Raw genomic sequence first — 22,255 nt, forward strand, 5'->3', positions numbered from 1 at the left:
ATGTGAAGTGTTTGGGTCCTTGGCACATCTGCATGTGAGATCACACCCGCGTCCAAACACTAAATTCACCTCTGTTTCATTCACGCCTTACACACACTGCCTGTGGACACATTTACAGAATAGCTCGGTGCACCTGACTTTTGCCTGTGGTGTACCCCGTGAGGTGCACTCGGGGACTCTCCACTGTGGCTTCGTGTTTGCACTGAACAAAGTTTCAGATTTTGGAGCATTTTGGTTTCTGGACTTTCAAGTTAGGGGTGCTCAATCTGCAGTACTATTCGCCCTTTCAATGACCATCAGGAGATAAAAATGGAACCTTTTGTGCTTTCCTCCTTGAGAGCCACCTGCATCTATTCCTAGGATGGTTTCTAAATCAATCCATGGATTTAAATCAGTCCATGGATCGAGCCCCTGGCTAGACACGGGGGTGTGCACCAAGTAAGAGCCTTTGTGGCAGGGTAAGTTGACACAGGCTATCAGGACCAGGGTGATAGACAGGACAGGAAGATCAGCAAGACCCAGCACCACTGTGTCCCTGTTGAGGTGACATTTACTATATAACTGCATAAAACTACCCCCTCACCCACACACATGCAAACACACACACACTGAGCTGATTTAAAATGTCCTTGACCCCCATTGTAGGGCCTTCCAACTAAGGAGGAGTCACTGATAAAAAGTGGCTTTCATTATTAGCTGTCACTCCCCTAATTGGCACTGTTTGAAATAGGTCACCTTCTCAGGGTCACCTTGCCCAGAGCATGCAGGCTCCTTCTTGTCCTACTTAACACCAAGCGAAAGGCCTTCCCACATCCCAACAGAGCCCTGAAAATGGCCAGAGAGCTGGGACTTGCTGGGATCATAGCACCCAGTAATGGCTCCCAAGTCTCACGCCTCTTTCCTGTCTTGCTGGAGTTTCAGATTCGGGGGAAACTGCACGTTAACAAATCAAGAACGTCACCTGAAGATTCCAAGCAATGAGCTAAAGGGAAAACACCATGCCCCTGTCTCGGGAAATGCAAATGGTAGGTATTACATTTTCATATGCAAATCGGATGAAAAACAGGCAATCCTGTCATTAGGATGATTTGTTAGGGAAAATAACAGGCAAGTGATATGGATAGCTGGCCTGGAAAAGAGGCACCCAAGTCATCTGATTCCAAACCTCTCCCGAAGGGGAACACATTTTCTCATCATATTTTATATGTCTATAGTACACAGACATATGTACACTTAAGAAGGTTTAAGAACTATTCAGCATATTGCAAGGCACGGTGGTGCACGCCTGCGATCCTAGTGGCTCAGGAGCCTGAGGCAGGAGGATCACAGTTCAAAGTCAGCCTCAGCAAAAGCGAGTGAGACCCTGTCTCTAAATAAAATACAAAACAGGGCTGGGATGTAGCTCCATGGTCAAGTGCCCTTGAGTTCAATCCCTGGTACCTCCCCCCACTAAAAAAAGAGAACTATTCAGCATATTTAAGAACTCATTCTGGGTTTTATCCTGGGTTTTGCAAAACAAAAAAACAAAAACAAAAATTCTGTGCCTCCCTTCTTGGTAACAAAAATTCCCCCATAAACTCAGTTAACATAAAAATAACATCAAAAAAGACACCTTTGGAACTGAGAGGAAGGGACGTCTTCTGTAGACAAGGTTGTTTTGATCTTCAATGGTTTTTCTGGAGCACTGACTCAGTGGATAAGAGTTCCTCCCTGAGCTGGTGCACAGAGGACAGCTAAGGTCCCACTGGGAAAGAGGGAAGAAGGTCACCCTGCCTGTGTTTTTTGCCCCCATCGTGGTCTGAATTGAGTTCTTCAATGTTCTGCTCCACCAAAATGAATATTTTCCCAAGAAAATGATGATTGTGAGCCATTATTATTTCTTCTCCCTGGACGGTCCCCTTCCCCGAGTATCAATTGCACACTGTTAGCCCAAGCAAACAGGGACTTTTCTTCTTTGTGAAGGGACAAAAGGCCCTTGTGCTCTCAGAATAGTTATTGCTGGACGTCAATTCCCTTAGGATAGTTTCCTCTCTGGGTTCCTTCCACTTTTCTTTTGTTAAGTAGTTAACTTGAAATAAAGCATTTCAAAAAATCAAATAAAAGGGAAAAGCGCCTACCATGAAGAACACTGAATTTAAACTTTCTGTGGGAAAGAAATGAAAATGGGGAGGGTGGAAGCAGCTCGGTCATTTAATTTAGATGACTATCCCTCACGTCTGTGAAGAATTGGAGGGCGGGAGTAGCTGACTCCTAGTGGGGGCAGTGGGCCGGGACTGCTTTCTGTGGATGAAGTCATAGTTCTCACTTTGATTAGCTGTGGCAGATGCAATCCTTATCCCCGTGTTACAGGTGACACACTGAGGCAGGGGGTACAACCACTCGAGAGCACGCATGCATAGCCCTGCTTCCAAGCCTGTGTGCCCAAACCCTGCATTTTACCGTCCTTCCCCTGATAGCAAAGTGCCTCGATGATTTGTAGTAAGACTTGGAAGGGCGGCACTTTGCCTTTTCTGGTGTGGAAATGCACAGAAGTGGATGCTGGATGAAGTTGGAGCCTCTGCGGTGGCTGCGGGGAACTGCTCTCCTACCTGGGAACGGATGCACCTGGTTCCAGAGCATCCTGCCTACCTGGAAATGGCCCTGATCCGTTGTTATCCTCTCCACTGAGGGGCGACGGTCTGGTCTCCCCCTCCAGGTGCAAGCCCCATGGTAACCGGGCACCCCTCACCTTTGCATCTATAGCACCCACCCCTGCAGGTTCACTCAAGGGAGAGCAGGTTCAGAAAGCATCCAGGAGCAGTTAGGTCGGGGAGAGCAGCACCCGATGCCCGGGGGCCTTGACCCAGGACACGTGGGCACCCATTCTACAGGGGGAGCACGTGTGTGTGGGGGGTCGCTACAACTATCTCCAGAAGGGTCGTCGCATGGAAGAATTCATGCAAGCCAGGACCCAGCAGGACGGCAGACCCCCGCTGTGAGGGACACTTTGATTACTCGGTGATGGTGCTCTTAGAACAGAGCTTGGTACTTAGGAGTGCTCCCTGAACCCAGGTCAATCAACAAATAAATCACAATCAATATCCCGGGGATCTCACTGAGTATGACTTATGCTTCCAGTGATAAACACTGTGCGTTATCAAGCGAGATGACTGTGTGAGGCAGGTATAATTTAGAGCCCTATTTTACAGGCAGGGAACAAGGATGTCAAGAAGTCAAGTGACAGCAGACTTTGGTTCCGAACCCAGGTTGGTCCACTTCTCCACAGCCCAACCGCTGTGCTGATCCTCCGCCAGAGGCCTCTTGAGAAGCCCGGTGTGAGGACACGCAGGGGGAGGCTCATGGGCCCAGCAGGGGGTTGGATCATTTGTCTCCCAAGGTCCTCACCATTGCAAAAAACAAAACAAAACAAAAACAAAAACAAAAAAGCAAGAATTTCTGAAACTAGGTCAATTCTACAGGCCTCTTGAGTGCGGCCAGGTGGCCAGTGAGGACCACTGGTAGAAAGACCCCTCCCACGGCCAAGCTCTGGGACCACAGGCCCACTGTGGCCGTGGGGACGTGAGCACACCCACGTGCCATGGCACATTCGTGAGTTCCCAAGTGCTAGCTCTCCGGGGCACTCTGCTCACGCCCACCCTCGGATCCCAGCTGCTGCCACATGCAGTGGCATCTCAGGGATGCTCCAGAGGTTCCAAGAGGGTTGGGAAGGTGGCACAGGAACATGTGTCAAAATGGCCTGGCATCGGGTTCTACCAAAATCAGGAGGTGAGCTTCCACGGTGGGAAACAGACAAACACAAACCTGCTAGAAGCAGGTTTGAGGTTCCAAGGGGAGTCCTCCCCAGCCCCATGTGAGTTCAAGCAAATGAATTAAAGAACTGGACTGAGATGAAATAGGAAATGCTGAATATATAACTCCGCTTGCTGAGGACCTGGTGTGCATCAGGAAAGGCCCTCTTCTGCCCTGGCTGGGGCAGTTCACTACTGGAAGGTTTGGTTTTTGTCTTCATTTCATTGCGGCAAAGTTAACACACAACATGAAATTCACCCTCTTTGCTATTTCAAGGTGCACAGCTCAGCAGTGTTAAGTATATTCACGCTGCTGGGAAAGAGATCTCCAGAGTCTTTGGTCTGGCAAGTTTGAAATCCCAAACCCATTCAAAAGCTCCCTTGCTCCCTCCCTGCAGCAGAGGCCCGCCTGGCAGTCCTCTACTGGGAAATGGAGGAGGACTGTACGGCCCCCCAGCACACCCAGCTCTGGCCACGGGCTCTCCTGCGAGACTGTCCAACCTGGCAATAATCTAATGCCAAGGACAGAGGCCACCTCAAGGTGACTCAGTTGTTGCGAGGACTAAGTAGGATGTGCAGGGAGACTTTGGGAGGACAGCAATAAATGGCACAGGCACAAGGAGGAAGGAAAAGAACACACGGACCGGGCTCCGAGTTGTGGAGAAAAGCTGTCCCACGCACGAGGGCTACAAGCAACACACAGGGCCCCGTGACCACGGCTGCTGCACTGAGGTTGGAGGAAGACGTGCTGCTGAGCAGGGTGACCTCACGCCCCCCACCACCTGGGAACAGGAAGGAGCCCCCTTTGGAAGCTGGATCGACTCTTCAGGTCACTGTGAACCACAGGGAGGAGCACCAAGCGGGGCACGGGCCATCGGGGGAATTACAAGGCTGCCTTCCCAGGAAGCCCACTTGGACTCCAGGGAACACAGAGCTTTATCCCGGGAGCCCGAGAAACTCATGAAAGACCCTTCATTTCCAGTGTCAAGGTCACTTATTTGTGAACTAAGATAATTCTCCATCTTTTTGTTTGTTGTTATTATTTTTAATTTCTCAATGAATCGGTTAAGTATGCAACCCAAAACTATAAGAGTTCAGGACAAAGGGAGAGAATAATGGAAATATCTCAAGATTTTCTAAAACAAACAAACAAACAAAAAAACAAGACCATCAATACCGTGTTTGCCATCTGCAAGGCGGGGTCCATCAAGCCCAGGATTTCCTCATTATAACTTGATTCCAGGCTAATGATGTCATCGATGACATCATCCATCTGTAGGAAAAAGCCACAGGAGAGAAATGAGCAAAAACTGTGCAACACTCCCCAAAAGGGACCTGTCCCACCTAAAGCGATAATGCTTTTTAGTTAGATCTTAAGAGTGACCATCCTCTCCCCAGTAAGATGGAAACACAAGACCACTAACATCAAGGACGCTAAGCATCTGTGGCCAGCATCTGAGGGGTCCCAGGTGCCCAGGGCTGACCTAGGGATTTGCATGGGCTACATCTTTTACCCGGACACAACCCTATCGGGGTCGGTGCTGTTACTGCAGTAACCATCCGGGTGAGATGGAGAAGTGCCTGCCCAGAAGCACACCCTGAAGCAGGCTGGAGCCACAATCTGCCCCTGGCTTTCCCCACTATGCTGAACTGCCTGTCCTGAGCAGGAAAGATGGCAGGAAGCCTCTTCTTGAATAACAGCTGCCACTTCCTGGTTTTCCTTCCCATACCCTGCTGGAGGAGGAAAAGGCAGAAGGGAATTCAGCCCCTGGTTCCGGAGGCCGTGTAGACACTGTGGCTCTCAGGACCCTGGCTGGCCCTGCCCGGATCAGCAGTGGTGTGTAGAGTAACCAGCTTCTTGCAGGGCAGCCAGTGAGCACTGTCCCCCAGGAGCCCCCGGGACGACGTACTCCCTCTACATTAATCTTATCCCTGAGGCACCCAAGCATCAGGTAGGATGGTAAACAACAGCAATGACACGTGCACTGCGGCAGTTACAAGAGAAGCCTGCAGACACCTCTCTGTAAATGGCCCACGTGGGCGAGCCAGGTGCCGTGGGTGTGCCCACGTCTGCACAGAGCTTCTTCAAGGGGACCTCAGAAGGCACAGGGATGCTGCCCTGGGTCCTTCGGCCTCCTGTTAAAAAGCTGAGCTCCCACGTCATGGGCTTGGGACAGAGTCCTGCTTGTCCCACTTCTCAGCTTAAGGTGGAGTCTCCAGTGCCCAAGAGGTGCCATACGCCAATCCCTGAAATGGGGGCTAATGATGCTCCCAGTCCTGTTGGTTTCTGGGGAGACCTCAGGATAAACCGTAGAAGGAATTCACTGTCAGGAAAGGAGTGGACATTTGAATGTGAGAATTACAAAGTGATCCCTCAGAAGCATAATGGGAAGCCAACTTTGCAAAACTGCTAGCAAGCTGTTACATCCCATCTCTGGGTGGCACTAGTTTTGTTTGTTTTTAATGGATGATTTCTAACTGAATCCATCATTGGTTTTAATGAAAATAACATTAGTGTGCTTAATGTGCTTGTTTATTTTCATATATTTTTTCCTCTCCTGACAAAAATCATACAAGTAGATAGTGGGAAATCCAGAAAAGTACGGATCACAAAAATGTTCCATATTCTAATACAGAAAATTGAAAAGCAAAACATAAGAATTCTTTTTGTTGATTACTTTCTCTGTGGCATCTCTGTATGCACACGCATAAACACGTAAATAGATGTCACATAATTTATTCATTAAACAGGATGCTGTAGTGGAACTTTTCGTTATTTGGGAAAACAGCCATTAGGTATTATTAAATTCATCATGTCTCAGAGCGTGTGTTCTGGGAGACTCCACTTATACGCTGATATAAGTGACACATCTTGCTACCCTGCTTCCCTACCAATCTGTGTAACACACAATGATGATGGTACACAAATAAAGAGCGTTTATGTCTTATTAAAACTCACACCTAAGCACTTTCTAACGAACCAAAGCAACGTTGGGGAAACATACATTGGATATATATAGCTAGTAATTATTTAATGGTGAGCTACTGTGAAGAAAGTGGCCCTGTTCATAGCTTTCTCTACTTAAAAAAAAGAAAGAAAGAAAATCAGTGGAGGAAGGTGGTAATCGGTTCCTACCTGCATGCACGAAGCCCGTGGGTGTGCGTTCATGCTGGGGCACTCGCTCTCCACCCTGTTTTGCTCTTCAAACTTATAAAACCCCTGCAAAACACAAGCCAGAAGAGCCCTTGGTTTGGATTTGCAGGTGACTCTGTGGGGACGTGTAAGCGAGGCTGACAGCAGAACAACAGGATGAAGGAAGCTCTCAGACAAGGTAGATCCACCCGGAGACAGAGGGGTGAAGGGGACCTCGGGCCAGTCATCTTGCTAGATGACAGATCTGGACAGAGAAATGGTCGGTTTGGGCACAGGGAAAGGACATGATCCCTCTCGTGATTAAAGTCACTTCTGAACTTGAGCATTTCAGAGTCCAGGAAAAAGTTCCAATAAAAACGAGGCTCATCATCTCAGAATTTGGAAAGAAGAATAGGCATTAAACCACACCTCTCCTCTCGGGGATTTCTGTGCTCCCATTTTGATGCGACCGTTAGCTCGCAGGTCTGTCTGAGTCTCATCTCCAATCCAGCCTTTACCAAAGCGGGTGCAACAGGCAATTTTATCATGAAACCCGACGCAGGCAGCCATCCACCCGTGGTTTGTCTGTCAGAAACTCATGGGCCGTATTTTTCAAATCTGGCACGCCAACGCTGCTTGTTTCTTTTATCTTTTTTTTTTTCCACTCAGGGAGAAATAAAAATAATATTCCAGACACTCACAGCGAGCGGCCCGGCCCCACCGCCTGTCCCACACCTTTTCTATTTCTGCTCTTCCTCTTCCACCTCTCCGTCACCCCTCTGCATCTTCGCCACCCCCTGAGCTGGAGGGCAGGGACGGAAAGAGGGCATGGGGCGAGGGAGGCAGAGCCCTGCTGGGGAGGCCGCTGTCAGGGGCAGTGAACCCCGAAACCCAGAGATGGGGGACAGGAAGCTGGAGGGTCCGGACAGGCCCTGGTGGCTGAGGCTGGGTGGACGAGCGAGCGAGCCCATGGTCAGGGCGGGAGGAGGAGGCAACAGACAGGTACTGAGTGGGAGGAGGAGGAGGAGGAGGAGGAGGAGGAGGAGCAGAGAGGAGGATGCATTACCTCTTTGTCACAGTTGGAGTTAAGCGTGAGCAGGGCCATGGGGCTGTTGGGCGCGCTGCTCCCCGGCACCGGTGGCATAACGCGGTCGCCTGGCTGGTTTGGACATGGCAAGCTCAGGACTTGGTTGGCATGTTTGTTTGCTAAAGTGGTGGAAAGGTACTGCTTGACCTGCTGCCGCTGCGCTTGCTGTATGTGGTACTTGGTGGGGTTTTCGAGGTGGGTCTGCACCTGAGCACAGCCGGGGAGGGAAAAGAAGACAGCACGTTATTCCCAAGCGGCGGACGGCTGTCCTCCAGGCGCCCAGCAGACCCACCGGCCACCCAGAGCAAACTAGGAAGCGCCCCTGGGTACCAGGCACCGCGCTAAGGGATTTCAATATTATTGAAGTCTAAAGTCCAACACGTAGGATTCGGGGGTAAGACTCTGTTTTATTTCCCTGCTAATTAACTACCCATCTCTGTCAAACCTTGTGCCCTTCTTCTCTGTCTACTCATTAAAAGTTTGCAACTATCAGTAAGGCTAACGTGTCTCCAAGGCACCTGAAAACATTTAGTAAGATCAAAGTCACAGTCTCACATATGCATATTCAGTGTATCACACTTTCCTTGGCAAAGGGAACAGCTCTCTGTTGAAACACACGCACATACACACAAAATAATCCATCCAAAACTCCTTAAAAAGTCACTGTGAAAAGCCTGTAGAACGTAAACATTTCAATGTTTAAATCAGCTGGTCGAGGATTAACTCCTCCTCCTTTAATTTGAATGATTAATATTTTAATTACAAAGGAATTAAATTAAAAACACAACTCCACGCTAAACAGGTTTAAAAAAAAAAACACACTTAAAACTTATACACTTAAACACTTACATGTATGAGTTTTTAAAGTCATGACTAAGTCACCCAGATACTTTTTATCCTTAGAAACATTATTGCAGAATTATAACTGCTTTTTTTTAAAAAAAAAATCAATGACATTCAATTTAAAGTGACTCTTTCTTTCCCTGATAGACACAATTTAATTGTAAGAGGTACAGTATGAACAGGAGATGGAGATCACACAGCCACATGCTGGGGAAATAAACCCCACCATTGACCCTGTTCAAAACTCTCCTGAATTACTTCTCATTGCATCAGACCATAAACATCCTAAAAAGAGTAGATTTGCCCTGACTGAGCACCGTGTGCTTACTACAGCCACATTAAAAAGGTGAATCAGCCAACCGGCATGTCAGAAACCAAAGAAGAACAGGAAGAATGCTCACCTGATAGTGATTATATTCTAGCATTTCCAGCATAACAGCGTTCTAGGTGGCCCCAATTCAGCGAGAAACGGCAAATTATTCTCCCTCCACTTTCTGGGACTCCAACCCCAAGACTGGCTGGCCTAGGCAAGCACCATGACCAGCGGCCGAGACGCCGCCCGAAGCCTATCTCCCAGCCCTGCTTATAACAACCTAAGCTAATTAGCTATGCATGTAAAAACCATCCTCACAAGGGGCTTTTTTTTTTAAGCCTTATGAGTTTGGTCTTAAATATTGATATCAATTTTCCCCCTGGCTTGACGTCACGCTTTTTTTTCTTAGATATAAAAGAACCTTTTTAAGGGATGAGCTATCAAAGTCCAGCTCAGTGGCAGATCAAGGCCAATTCACGATTCATCTTTCGTTCCGGTGGTATTAATAGACAATGGCATTTCTCTTTCAGCAATAGGTTAGGAGCTGGGCGCCCCCTTTGGGGCAGTCGGTTGCCCAAAAGCTACTTCTACACATGAGACCTTTCAATGGCCACATAACACTGCCACTTCCGAGTACAAGAAAACCTCTTTCAGAGAGGAGGGCCTGCTGCATTTTTGACCTCAGCAGCCTCATCCTGCGCCCTGGTCTCTGTGCTGGGAGCTCTTAGCTGGGTGGACACGGGGCTTGCTGACGACCCCCCCATCAGGAAGAGGGGGCTGCCCTGAGCCAGATTCGAGACACATAGCACTACATGCTTCTTCATGTAGGAAAAAAGAAAGGTCTTCCCAATGGAGCCCTCAAGTTAGGAAGCATGGGCATGTTTGCTACAGATTTTCTAGTATTATTCTCAGAGCTAGAGAACAACAGGTTACGGATATACATAATTGATGCATTTACGTGTCTATTCTTTGGATCATTACGCACTACTACGTGCTCGGCACTGCAAATCACAGAACACGCTGAACACAAGCCCATATGAAAAAAGACAGCATTTCCTTCATAAAAGGAGGTGAGGCAAAAAAAAGAAAAGAGCAGAGCTGGGGGGGGGGGGGCTCGCCTGTAATTCCAGCAGCTCAGGAGGCTGAGGCTGGAGGATCACAAGTTTGAGGCTAGCCTTAGCAACTTAGCGAGACCTTGTCTCAAACTAAAAAATAAAAAGGGGCTGGGGAGGTGGCTCAGTGGTTAAGCACCCCTGGGTTCAGTCCCCAGGACCAAAACAAGAGGGAACACACACATATTTTTCAAAATCATGATGAATGCCTAATGAACACTGTTGAAATGGGAAGATAGTATTTTAAGCATAAAAATGTTACATTTATCAATTTTGTCCAAATACTCAGCATCGTGACATCCTTGGAGATGACCACCTCGGACTCTCTCCAGTGCCTGACCTCGCCGCACAGAGGTCTCGGAGACATTTGGAGCTCCATAAAGGGTCCAGACACGATAATGAGGAGGACAACAGACACTACAAAAATAAACAGAGGCGGCGGCGGTGGCGGGCGCAGCGTGCTCTGCTCACTGACACTTGGAGAAGAAAGGGCTGCATGTTTAAAAATAGACGCCAGTTCACCCACAGGCCCTTAGTCCTTAATGAACCCGAGTTTCTGCTTCACTCAGGAACAAGGCCACCTGCTCCTGGCCGGGCCCTGTCACGGAGGTCCCACACGTGCAGGTCTCGGTGGCCCAGCGGGTTCCCTCATCCTCTTGCCCTCGGCCTCCTGAGTGTCCAAGCCTTCAGGTGAAGGCAGCCGGCCTCCCAGCAGGATGCGCAGGCACAAGGTGGTAGCTGTGAGGAGGGACTGGGGCAGCAGGGACAGTGACGAGAAGAGGGCGCATCTTGAGAAGGCTCAGAGGGGCCACACTGCGGCCCACTTGCTCTGTGACGGACCACCCCAGGGCTCCCAGCGGTTCAAGGGCAGCTGGCAACACCAGCTTCTTTTAGTAAGTAAAATGCTCTGGATTTAAGTAACGGACAGCTGTTTGTCTTATTCTGCCCGTGGCATGACACCAATCAAACACGTCCGGGGCTGGGCTCTGCCCACGAACCCTGAGAACAGGCTCTGTTTCCCACAGTCCAAGGGCACAGGGCCTGACGGACAGTCCTTGGCGAAGGCCTACCATCTCCCCTTCTGGGAAGTCCTGTGCAAGTCTAGGTATCGCCTGGTGCTGCTGCTTTGAGAGACCAAGTCCCTGATACCTCAGGGGACAGGTGGCTAAGAATGTGAGGCCTGAGTTCCGATTCTGAGTTTCCACCTGTTACTCCAGTGACCTGCGGCCAGTCCTTAACTCCTCCCGGCTCTCGTGTCCTCCTGTGTTCTCAGGGAGCCATAACAGAGCCCGCACAGGTGTGTCTGCACCATCCAAGGAGGCACAGGCAGTACCCACCACAGCACTCCACCAGGGCTTTATCTTAGGACACTTTAAGGCCTTCCGAGGGACCGTGTCCATGTGGGTTGTGCCTCTCGACACTTACCCTTCTGGGAATTAAAGTGGAGACCTCCAGAAACGGAGGGTCATACCCGCCACGTGCCCCTTGGTGTCAGAGTGACATCGTCGCGGCCTGTCATGCAGCCTTTGAGAGTTCCCCAGCCTGCCGTGGGATGGGAGGGAAACAGGAGGACGGTTGGTTCATTCCGACAGAAGTTTTGACGGACAGAGCCTTGCTAGGGTCCTAGACACCCCAAGCTCTCCAGTCACACTATGAGAACCCTGATCCAGAACACGGTCAGCATGGTGGCACCGTCTGCCCTGGCCACACCAGGCATGACTCCAGAGCACGCTGGAGGAAGATCCTGGGGGGCCCTGGCACCTCCCAGCACTAACACACAGCTCTGTAATCCATCCCAGGGGTAAACCCGCTCAGCCATTGAATTGACAGCTTCTTAGTAACTTTGCTCTCATCGATTTTGAAATAGTCAACCAGTCACGCAAATGAGAACATGCACATAGTATAACAGAGGACAGAAACATCTTTATGATTTCCTGATAATACCCACATTTTTGACCTTTAAACCAAACACCCGTGTTAAGGACTTCAGATAGCAATGGCTGACCACCATTCAGTACAGCTCATCTCTGAAGCACAGACTGCAAAGCAAAACTAGGACACTATCCCAACACCCCATTTAGGGACACCAGTCATGTTCCTTATGAATTCTGCTTGCAATCTGAGTGGCAGCGTGAAAAATCCAAAGGCTTTGGAACTCTGCTTCTTACTATGGCCCTATCTCTCTGCCGTTTCCTTCCTTCTTTCAGATCTTGAACTGATAATGGAAGAACTGGACTGGATCGCCTCCTGACCACCTCCCTGTAGCTCTGCCATTTCCTGAGTGAGGCTGACAGGCCATTCTCCATCAGTTTCATTCTAAAGAGATCCTGGAGTACATCCCTGTCCAGGTAAGACTCCGCTATAAATGCCACCATCCTGCGGGAACAGGACTTGCCGGGGCAGAAGACCTTCCAGCAGGTCGACTGCCCTTCTGCTCATCCACTGTTACCCAGAATTCGAATAAAACTGAATGGAGATTCCCACAGCCCTTCAGTTTATGATGGATTTCACTGTTTCCCAACAAGTCAACAGAGTGTTGAGATCCCTCATGTGGAGGGAGAAAATTTGTTCTTCAAGTGACATTAAAGGGATTACTCAATGGCTATTCACTACCATGACCCCACCACCTTCTTTCTAAAATGTTTTTAAATATCAATTTACAATAAGTCAATTATGTGATCATAACCCTTGAAAAAAAATGGTGAAACAGAAAACTAGAACCCAGAGCTCTGCGCAAGTGCTTTGCCAACTGAGCTCCGCCCAAACCTGGCTTTGTTAAGTGACTGGGGCAAGCCTTGCAGGGTGGCAGTCTGATGAGGACCAAGGCCCCCTTCCATCCCGCAATGGTGACATTACCAACCACAGGTGGCACAGGCCCAGAATGTGAGTTCTAGGACACGGACTCTCACTTCTGTATGATCTGTGTGAAGGAACCCTCAACCAAGAACGAGGGTGACGCAGACATGAATCCTGACGGAAGGGAGAAGCAGCCAAGGTGGGTGCCAACGACAAGGGAAAATAAAGAGTCCATAGAGAGGAAGCATACACAGGACTGAGGCGCCCCACCAGCTCTCTGTTTCTGTATGGCCTATCAACAGAAGAGGGAATCTGTTTTTTTAATATTCATTTTTTGGTTTTAGTTGGACACAATATCTTTATTTTACATGTATGTGGTGCTGAGGAAGGAACCCAGTGCCTGTGCATGCTAGACGAGTGCTCTACCTCTGAGCCACAACCCCTAGCCCCTAGAAGAGGGATTTTACGTTTTCAAATAGTTGAAAAAAATCAAAAGAAGACTGACATTTCATGATGCATGAAAATGACATGAAATTGAAGTATCAATGTTGAAAAGCTTTGTCGACACACAGTCACACGTGCGCCTCAGCACACAGCTGAACAGTACCCCAAAATGAGGAAAGGGGGCATGTACCCTGGGAACCCATGTTGACCCCCAAAGCCTGAACTAGCTACTCTCAGGGTTCTTATAGGAAACGCTGACCCTCGCTCCCTAAGGAAAGTTTAACCAAACTAGAATTGAGCTTTCCTGTTACATAGAAGCTTTATCAAGGTTTGCAGGAAGGAACGGGGTGATTTTATAAGGAGAAGTAGAGTACCTACACATAATCTTATAGTCGTATTTCCAAATGTTGTCTAAACTGGAGGTCCTCCACATAAGAAGACAGGGTGTGTTACATCATCCCCATCTTAAAGACAAGAAGCAGACGTGCTGGTGAGAACCCAGAGCCAGGTCATCACGACCCTGGCCAGGGTGGAAGATGACAGACACACTTCACTGGGGATCAATTTTGATCCCGGGCTTTATGTGGGCACAGAGGGAAAGACAGACCCGTGTGAACCAAGAGACGGGCTCATGTCCCAACGTGCACACGGCACCCACATGGATGGCCTCTCAGCCCTGGCCTGCAGACACTCAGATAGCCCTTCCTACCTCATCACTTTGTGGCCTTCTGAAATCAGAGACAGGAGTTGTAACTGTGGGGCTGTGGTTGTGGCTCAGAGGTAGAGCGCTCGCCTACCAGGCACTGGGTTTGATCCTCAGCACCACATAAAAATAAAATAAATACATTGTGTCCACCTATAACTTTTAACATTTTAAATTAAATTTTAGAATAAACATTTTTTTAAAAAAAGAGTTGTAACTGTGTACAGATGAAAGGAAAATAAATCTGCTTTTCTACAAATCTGATGTTATAATAGAATCAACTAGACCAGCCCTACCAAAAAGTCCTAGCAAGTCTCTTATCCAAGCTAATGACCTGTAACAGGGTGCTTATTATAAGCTACAAGGTAGGAAGGCTTTGGCTGCAGGATAAGCAATATTTAATGGACGTAGAATAAAAGGTATTATCTTAAGGAAACTCAAAAACACAGGTTATGGGAAAGGGCGGGGGCAGGGGGTTAGCAATGATGGTGGAATGTGATGGACATTATTATCCAAAGAACATGTATAAAGACATGAATTGGTGTGAATAAACTTTGTATAAAACCAGAGGTATAAAAAATTGTGCTCTATATGTGTAATAAGAAGTGTAAGGCATTCCACTGTCACATATAAATTTTAAAAAAAAATTTAAAAATTAAAATAAAAGAGGAAAAAAAACAGGTTATTTCTTCTCTCTCAGACTGAACCAAAAATCATGAGAACAAAAAGAACAAGTTTTATATCAGCCAGATAGAAGCAGGACAGATCTGACAGTGGTAGCTACCTCTCTGTGGTGTAGTAATCATTCTGGAATAAAAACATCACTTTCAGGAGCAAATTTCTACAGGGGAGAAGAAACAAGACCCGGTTAACTTAGTCACCACTTGTTTGAAGAGAAAACCATGAATTTAGCATCCTGCACTCTGAGGATCCTTTCAGTTATTATGAACAGCCTTAATAATAACAAGCAGGAAGATTGCAATTTATTAGTAAAACCGGAATTCCTGAGGGCTGAGGTGGTGGCTCAGCGGTAGAGTGCTTCCTAGCATGAGCAGGGCACTGGGTTTGATTCTCAGCACCACATAAAATAAATAAATGAAACAAAGATCCATCAACATCTAAAAAACTATTTTAAAAAAACAGGAATTCCTTCTTAGTAAATAGGAAGATTGCTTTTTAAATATAGAAAACAGGATCAGTATCCATTCATTCTAAACTCTCTGCCATATGCCAGACATGAAGAATTTTATATGCATCCCTAGCTTAGGTTAATCAAAATTCAGCTAAGAAAGTCACTTGGGTAGCCATGCAAGATATTCTTGAAGGTCTCTGTGCAGTTCTGTTTTGGCTTCTAATGTATGGTGACGACCTCTGATTGACTACAGAAACAGCTCTTGAAGAGATCCGATTTTGACCGTTTTAGATTCTTATTTGGAGCTGCAGCATTGAGAGCATCTTCACTATCACCCTCTTGCCAGAAACAGAGAATTAAATACAGGAATGGGTGCAAGTCTTATGTGCAGATCAATCACTGGGGGACCGTGTTACTGCAGAGCATGGCTCCGTAAGTCTGGGATGGAGCCATGGGTCCTGCACTTCAAACAGGCTCCCAAGGAATGTGATCCTGCAGGCCCAGGAAGCCACCAGCCCTAAGCAACAGGCTCTAGTACGTTAGTCACATAATCTCCTTTCGTTCAACCACTATCCCTTGCACACCATCCAGATGCCAGGCAGGGAGAGCATCTTCCACAGGATGTTCCTGAAGGGCTCAGAGAGAAGGTGACTTGTGAGCACAGATCTGATGCTGGTGGGCGGGGCGGGGACAAGGGGAAGGATGAGAGCCGCCTGGCCAAGGCCAGAAGCCCAGGGTCTGAGGGAGTGCCTGGAACAGCAGGAGAATCCACATTCTCTGCTTGGGGTCCTTCCACGTGCTCCCTGGGCCTTGCTGACCTCCTCCTCATTCCTCCTCAGCCTCCTTTGCTAGAGGACTCCCTGGCTCCCCTCCTACAGAGTATCTTGAAGCCCAGAGCTTGATGTTATCTACCCACAATCACAGCCCTGCGGATCCAAACCCACCACATGGAGTGCTTACTGGACACTCGGCAAATCTTCAGTGAATCAAGGAAAAAATGAGGACAGCGAGGCTGAAGGGCACAGAGGCCAGGAGCTGAGGCCCAGGGCCAGACCATGCAGGTACCTATGGGAGCTGCTGGCTGGGACTGCAGCAGCCTCCAGGAAATGAGGGGTGACAGTCCCTTGCTCACCTCGGCTGCTTCAGAAAGCGCAGGAGGAGCTGGTCCCCAGGCCAGGCAGCTGAGCCACAGCCAGCCACTTACTCCAAGAGGGAAAGCTTCCTTCCTGCCAGGGTCAGCCCTCAGCTGGCCAGTCCTCATCTAGGAGACAAGAAGCCACAGGGCCCCGAGGGCGTGAAACACATGACCACAGGCCTGGGGGTCTGCCTTCATCTCTCCTGCAGACCCCCTCCCCTCCCCTGACCCCCGTCCAGCATGTCACAGCTAGAGGGCAGGCCCCCAGCTGGTAGTGCAGGGACACAGACCACAGGTGGGATTACCCACCTACCCGGTATTTAGAGCTCTATGGATTTGTCACCAACAATTAGAAATTGGGAGCCTTCTGACACAAACTTGGGTCTCTGGGTTTTCTGCAAACACAAGAGTAAGTAGTAACACTGACTGTCACCCTGGTGGGCCAGGTGGCACCTGAGAAGCTGCTCCCTTTGGATATGGCCCTTGCTCTCCATCCCCCTCAAGCCCACCACTCTCCTCGTGCCCACCAACACTGGCTGGCTTCACTCACCAACCCGCCACCCACGGGGGACCCTGGATTTGCAAACCCGCCTGACCCTTTCACCCCCACACTGCTAGAGGTGGCTCTAAACCTGACCGAATGGCAGTGGCATCAGTATGCTTAGAAAGCCACTGGAAATGAACACTCTCATTTGAGAAATCAGTAGAACTTTAACACATAAAATGATATAAAATGATATGAACCTTTAAATCCCAAATATACACCCATCCAGCTACTTCCCTGTTCTAGAACTTTCCTGGGGAGATCATCGGCTACAGGGGAGAAGAAACAAGGGTGCCCGTCAGAGCAACGTCTGTAACAGGTGTGGGGATACTAGCATCCAAGGGCACACCGTCTGCTTTTGTCAATAAAACTTCATTGGCACACAACCATGTCCACTCATGTATGCATAGTCTACGACTAATTCCAAACTCTTACAAGAGCAGAGTTAAGTAATGTACCACGTGTCCCCAAAAGACTAAAATGTTTACTATCTGGTTGGTTCTTTAAAAGAGAAGTCACTTGTTAATTTTTTAATATTAAGAAATTGGAAATAAATGTGTAAGAACAGACAATAGATTCAGATATGAGACATTCACAGAGTTTGGGCTTCTCAGCCTTGACACCAAGGGAACTAGGTAATTCTTTGTGCTGGAGGCCGATTTGTGCTCTGGGGGATGTTTGGTAGTGCTTTGTCCTCCCTGTTAGAGGCCAGCAGCCCCTGCACCCCTAACTCCAGTGGAGACCACCAAAAATTGCTCCAGTTGTTGCCAGATGCCCCCGGGGTAGCCGTGCCTCCTGATGAGAACAGGTGCATGCAGCGACAGGTGCATACAGGTGGCCACCACACAGCCACTGGTGTCTAGGCTTTATGAAGTATTTAAGGAGCAGGAATGCTCTCAATTCACAGGGGACCCTGCAGCCCGGGACACCCCACACCTGCTCTCTGAAGAGGGTCTACCATGTAGCTGGCACACACCGAGGCCACAGACAAGCCAAACCCAGCTCACGGAGAGTCACTCAGCACAGCCTTAGAGGAGACTCTCCCTGCACGATGAAACCAAGGGGCTAGTGTCTTACTTATTTCTTCTACATTTTCCATAAAGGGAAGGCACTAATTTTATGGTAAACTATACATCCCACAAAAATAAATGCCTATGGGTCTAGGAGAATAGAAAACAGATGAATCACTCCATTGAGCATTTGGCCAGCAACAAATAAAACCGAGAAGTTGTTACACAATGGTGAAATCTGCCTTGTGTCACTTTATTCTGGAAGTATTTGATCAGATTAGGAGGGCCCTGTTGGTTATGAAATTCCTGGTCTCACACTGGAGCCCAGACAGTCCGTGTTTGTATAATATTTGACACATTTTTCTGGTTTCGTAAAGGGCTGTGACTCCCGGCTCAGTGGGGCCTCATAATGGCCCTTTGTGAGGCTGGCCAGGGTCCCCGCCCCCCGGGGAGTTACGGAGCAGCATCCCACGTGCTAGAACTTTTCCACGTCCCCCCTAGGAGGGCCTGAGTCCAGACGTCTTTTTGTCTTAGCCTTCCTCCTCAAATGCACCCATTGTTCCCAGTTTATCGGGTATTAGGGATCATTAGGCCGCTCCCTGCGTTCACAGGGACTCACGCTCTAAAGGCACTGGCCCTGGTGGGGTTTGTCAGAGATGGACGCACTGCCTGGGGCCTAAGCAAAAGGTCAGTCAGAAAGGCCCCGCCAGAGAGGAGCGCCGAGCGCTGCTGGTATGAAGGTCAAGTCCACAGAACCGAGAACTGGGGAGAAGCAGCTGCCTCCTGTTAGCAGACTCCAGGGCGCATGTCATGAGACCGAGGGGTCCGAGGGGTCTCTGAGCACCCGTGGAGTCTGGGCAGTCCCTCGGGCCTGCTTTATGCATTATGCAATGACGCTATTCCGGCCCACCAACAGCAGCAGCCGGGCGACGGCTCCACCTGGCTGCCAGCACTGCGCCAGGGCCTAGGGCAGGCCCACCTCCTGACGGGCACCCATGCCACCAGCACCCATGCCAACAGCACCCACCAAGCACTGGCAGCCAGCAATGATGAGCAGAGGGGAGGCAAAGCCCCAACCTCGGAAGAGTCGCCTTTAAGTTGGGAAGCAAAAACAAGCACCAAGTGACCCCAAAAGAGGCTGAATCTCAATGCCCGGGAAGGGATGAGCAGCCAGCCCTGGTGACGCCCCGGAGCGCTCAGGCGGGAAGCAGCCTGGCAGCTGCAGGAGAAAGAGCGAGATCAGCAGCCACAAAGCTGGCACGCCGGAGCCGCACCAGACCCTGCGTGTCCTGGGAGGCTGTCAGGGCTGGATGCTGTGGTCCCCACAGCCCCGGGAGGAACCTCTCTGCCCCCCATAGGAGGCTTTGGAAAGTTTGCAACAGGGAAGTGATGACATCTGACAAACACTGCAAACCGTCACTCAGGGGGTGCTAGGGTTGGGAGGCAAGAGAGGACAGGGGCCCTGTGGCCAGATGTGATCAACATGGTGGTGCCTGGTGGGAAAAGGATCCAAGCTGCTGGGTGCTGTCCCCGGCTTCCTGCCTGTGTCAGATCTCATCGAAGAACGGCAGACATTAAAGGATTCCTATGCAACACTTGGGCATGCCTCCCTCCCTCCCCCATGAGGAAGTTACAAAGATGCACACAGCTGTAAAATACCTCCTATGTACCCGCAAGGGTCCCCCAAGCTGAGGACAGGGCCCACACAAAGAGAAACGGGGCAGAGAGCTCAGGGTTGTCAAATACCTCGATGGCACCTCAGCTGGACCTGAGTTCAAATCCTGGGCGAGTTGCTAAAATGTTTCGGACCTCAGACTTCCATTGGTCGTGGATACTAACTTCCTGACAGCTGTTGGTGAATGTGAGAGACAGAACAAAAGAAAAGTACATACCACACAGCCAATGGTCAGTAAGGAAATGGCATTCTCTATTATTCCCTTAAAGTCCGGCTTTCACAATCAAGGAGATCAGTTCATTGAGCTCACCCCGCTCAAGAGCATAAGGCCGCCAGGAAGGAGAGGCGAGGAGGAGGGCGGGCAGGGCCGTCTTCACCCTCTCTCAGGCATCACTTTCTCTTTAGCTTTTCAGCTAATTCAGACATAGACAGGGAAGGAGAATGTAGGAGCCATGGCAGAAACAGGACTCTCGGAGCCTGGGGCGTGGGCAGCTAGGAGCACCACACAAGCTCCCCTCAACCTCTCTCTCTCTTGCAAGTGTGGCTCAGTCGCTGATGCTTGAACTGGGCTTCAGGGAACCGCCAACCCCTAAAACCGTACGCAGGACCAGGCATGGTGGCACACGCCTATCATCCCAGGGACTCGGGAGGCTGAGAAGGACCATCACAAGTTCAAAGCCAGCCTCGGCAACCTAGTAAGACCCTCTCTCAAAATAAAAAATAGGAAGGGCTGGGGGTGTGGCTCAGTGGAGGAGTCATCTGGGTTTGTGCCCAGTGCCAGAACAAAACCAAAACACTACGCAAGCTTTTCTTTTTTCTTTTTCTTTTTTTTTTTTTGGTACTGCAGAAGGAAGCCACAGCCTTGTATAGGACAGAAAGAGTTCTACCACTGAGCGACAGCCCAAGCGCTTTTTGAAAGGTTTCCCTAAATTGCTGATGCTGGCCTTGAACTTGGGATCCTTCCACTTCAGTCTCCGGGGAAGCTGGGATGACAGGTGTGGCCTCTGTCTCTATCTTCTTTTTCCATGGAAGGAAACCCTGAAGGACAGCATACTTAGTAAACACGGTCCATCTGTGAACTGCGGTGACGGTGGCATGTGCAAGCCTGCTGCCACCTGCTCATGACTGAGGCCTGAATCACGGTACCTTCCTGTGCCTGGGGCTGTCCAGGCCCTTCACTAGTCAATCAGGGGCGGGTGTCTTAGCTGCAAAAGAAACATCTTCTAAACCCGTGCAGAGGATACAGAAGGAAACCCACACTGACCTCTGCAGATCAAAACAGAGGTTGGAATGAGGACTCCCTCTTCCAAAGGAAACCGCCAATCATCCATGTTTCTGTCAGATAAAAACTGCAACAAACTGAAACTTAGCTGATACAGGGGATTCAGGGAGCTGTGTTTTTCCTCATTACCAAAAAGGAAAAAAATACTTATATAATTTGCAAAAAAAAAAAAAAGATTCACCATCATTTACAAAAGCAAATTCTCAGAAAGATTAAAACGGGTTGCAGATGTACAAAGATCTATAAAGATAGGATATAGCCATAAAAGTCCCACAAGCATGGCTGGGAGAGCGCCACTTGGAATTTTATGTAATAAAATAAGGAAGGAAGCGTACAAAGAAGAGAAAGATGGAGAACTTCTTTTGAGAACAGAGGTAGAAGTCTTAAGAAGTTGGAAAACGGGGGTGTGTTGGGACTCCCGGTATTTAGGAAAAAGAACTAAAGAGTGGAGAGGAGGCGGCCACTGAGTACTTCCCAGGTGCCCAGTGGCCTTTCCAAGTGCTCAGTGGACCTGCTTGCTTAGCCCTTCTGGCACCAAGTGAGGTGGTGACCACTGCTGTCCCTCCCTTGGGAGGCAACAGGCTCCCCCTGTGGCTCTGCAAGCCCAGGGTCCAGGTGCAGTAGGCTGCCGGGAGGGGTCTCCCGCAGCACAGAGAGCTCTGCAGTAGCCGTTCAGCATCACCAGGGAGCCGCCTGTCAAAGGGGTCCCCGATTCCTAACTAAGAAGCAGCAGCCCCCCTCGCCAGCCAAGGGTGATAAGGGCAGGACTAACAAGAGAGAAAGTCCAAGTGAACGTTTATTCTGGGAAAATGCCCTGGGGGACTTTGGAGTAATTGAAAGGATGATGTTTTCTCTTTCTTGTTCTGTGGGAGAGGTAGGGGACGGGGTTGGCCAGCCAGAGGAATCTTCCAGACTCAATAGGAATTTTTGTTAACCAAAAGCGTCTAAGTATCATGGGATTTTGAAGGGAAAGGTTAAAATATGGTAGGATATAGTAATGTCTTTATGAGAAAAAAAGAGGCCACTGTATCCCTGAAATGTCTGCAGTTGCCATACATCCAACTGTGAGCCACCATCAGAAAGGCTGGGAAGAAGAGAAATGTCCACGGCACCCTTTTGTGAAACACCCACTTAGTGTGTGGCTTGGGTACACAGGGCAGGGCCGTGGTTCCGTGGTGCAGCGCTTGCCCAGCAGGTGCAAGGCTCTGGATTCCACCCCCAGGACCACACATATGGGTCAGCAAACCCTCCTACACTC

General features: G+C 49.3%; 1 protein-coding gene across 1 annotated transcript in view; it reads right to left on the bottom strand.

Annotated features, from left to right (window-relative positions):
- Mitf (melanocyte inducing transcription factor) overlaps positions 1–22,255 on the bottom strand; it is a 247,749-nt gene that overhangs the window by 80,678 nt on the left and 144,816 nt on the right. The window contains exons 3-5 of the mRNA XM_046425473.2: positions 7,988–8,215; positions 6,925–7,008; positions 4,966–5,061 (exon numbers count right to left, since the gene is read on the bottom strand). Coding sequence (XP_046281429.1) covers positions 4,966–5,061; positions 6,925–7,008; positions 7,988–8,215 — 408 coding nt within the window. The remainder of the gene's footprint in view (positions 1–4,965; positions 5,062–6,924; positions 7,009–7,987; positions 8,216–22,255) is intronic.

The sequence above is a fragment of the Marmota monax genome, unplaced genomic scaffold, assembly GCF_021218885.2.
Source record: "Marmota monax isolate L192 unplaced genomic scaffold, Marmota_monax_Labrador192_F-V1.1 WCK01_AAM20220418_F8-fsc00028, whole genome shotgun sequence".
Lineage (NCBI taxonomy): Eukaryota > Metazoa > Chordata > Mammalia > Rodentia > Sciuridae > Marmota > Marmota monax.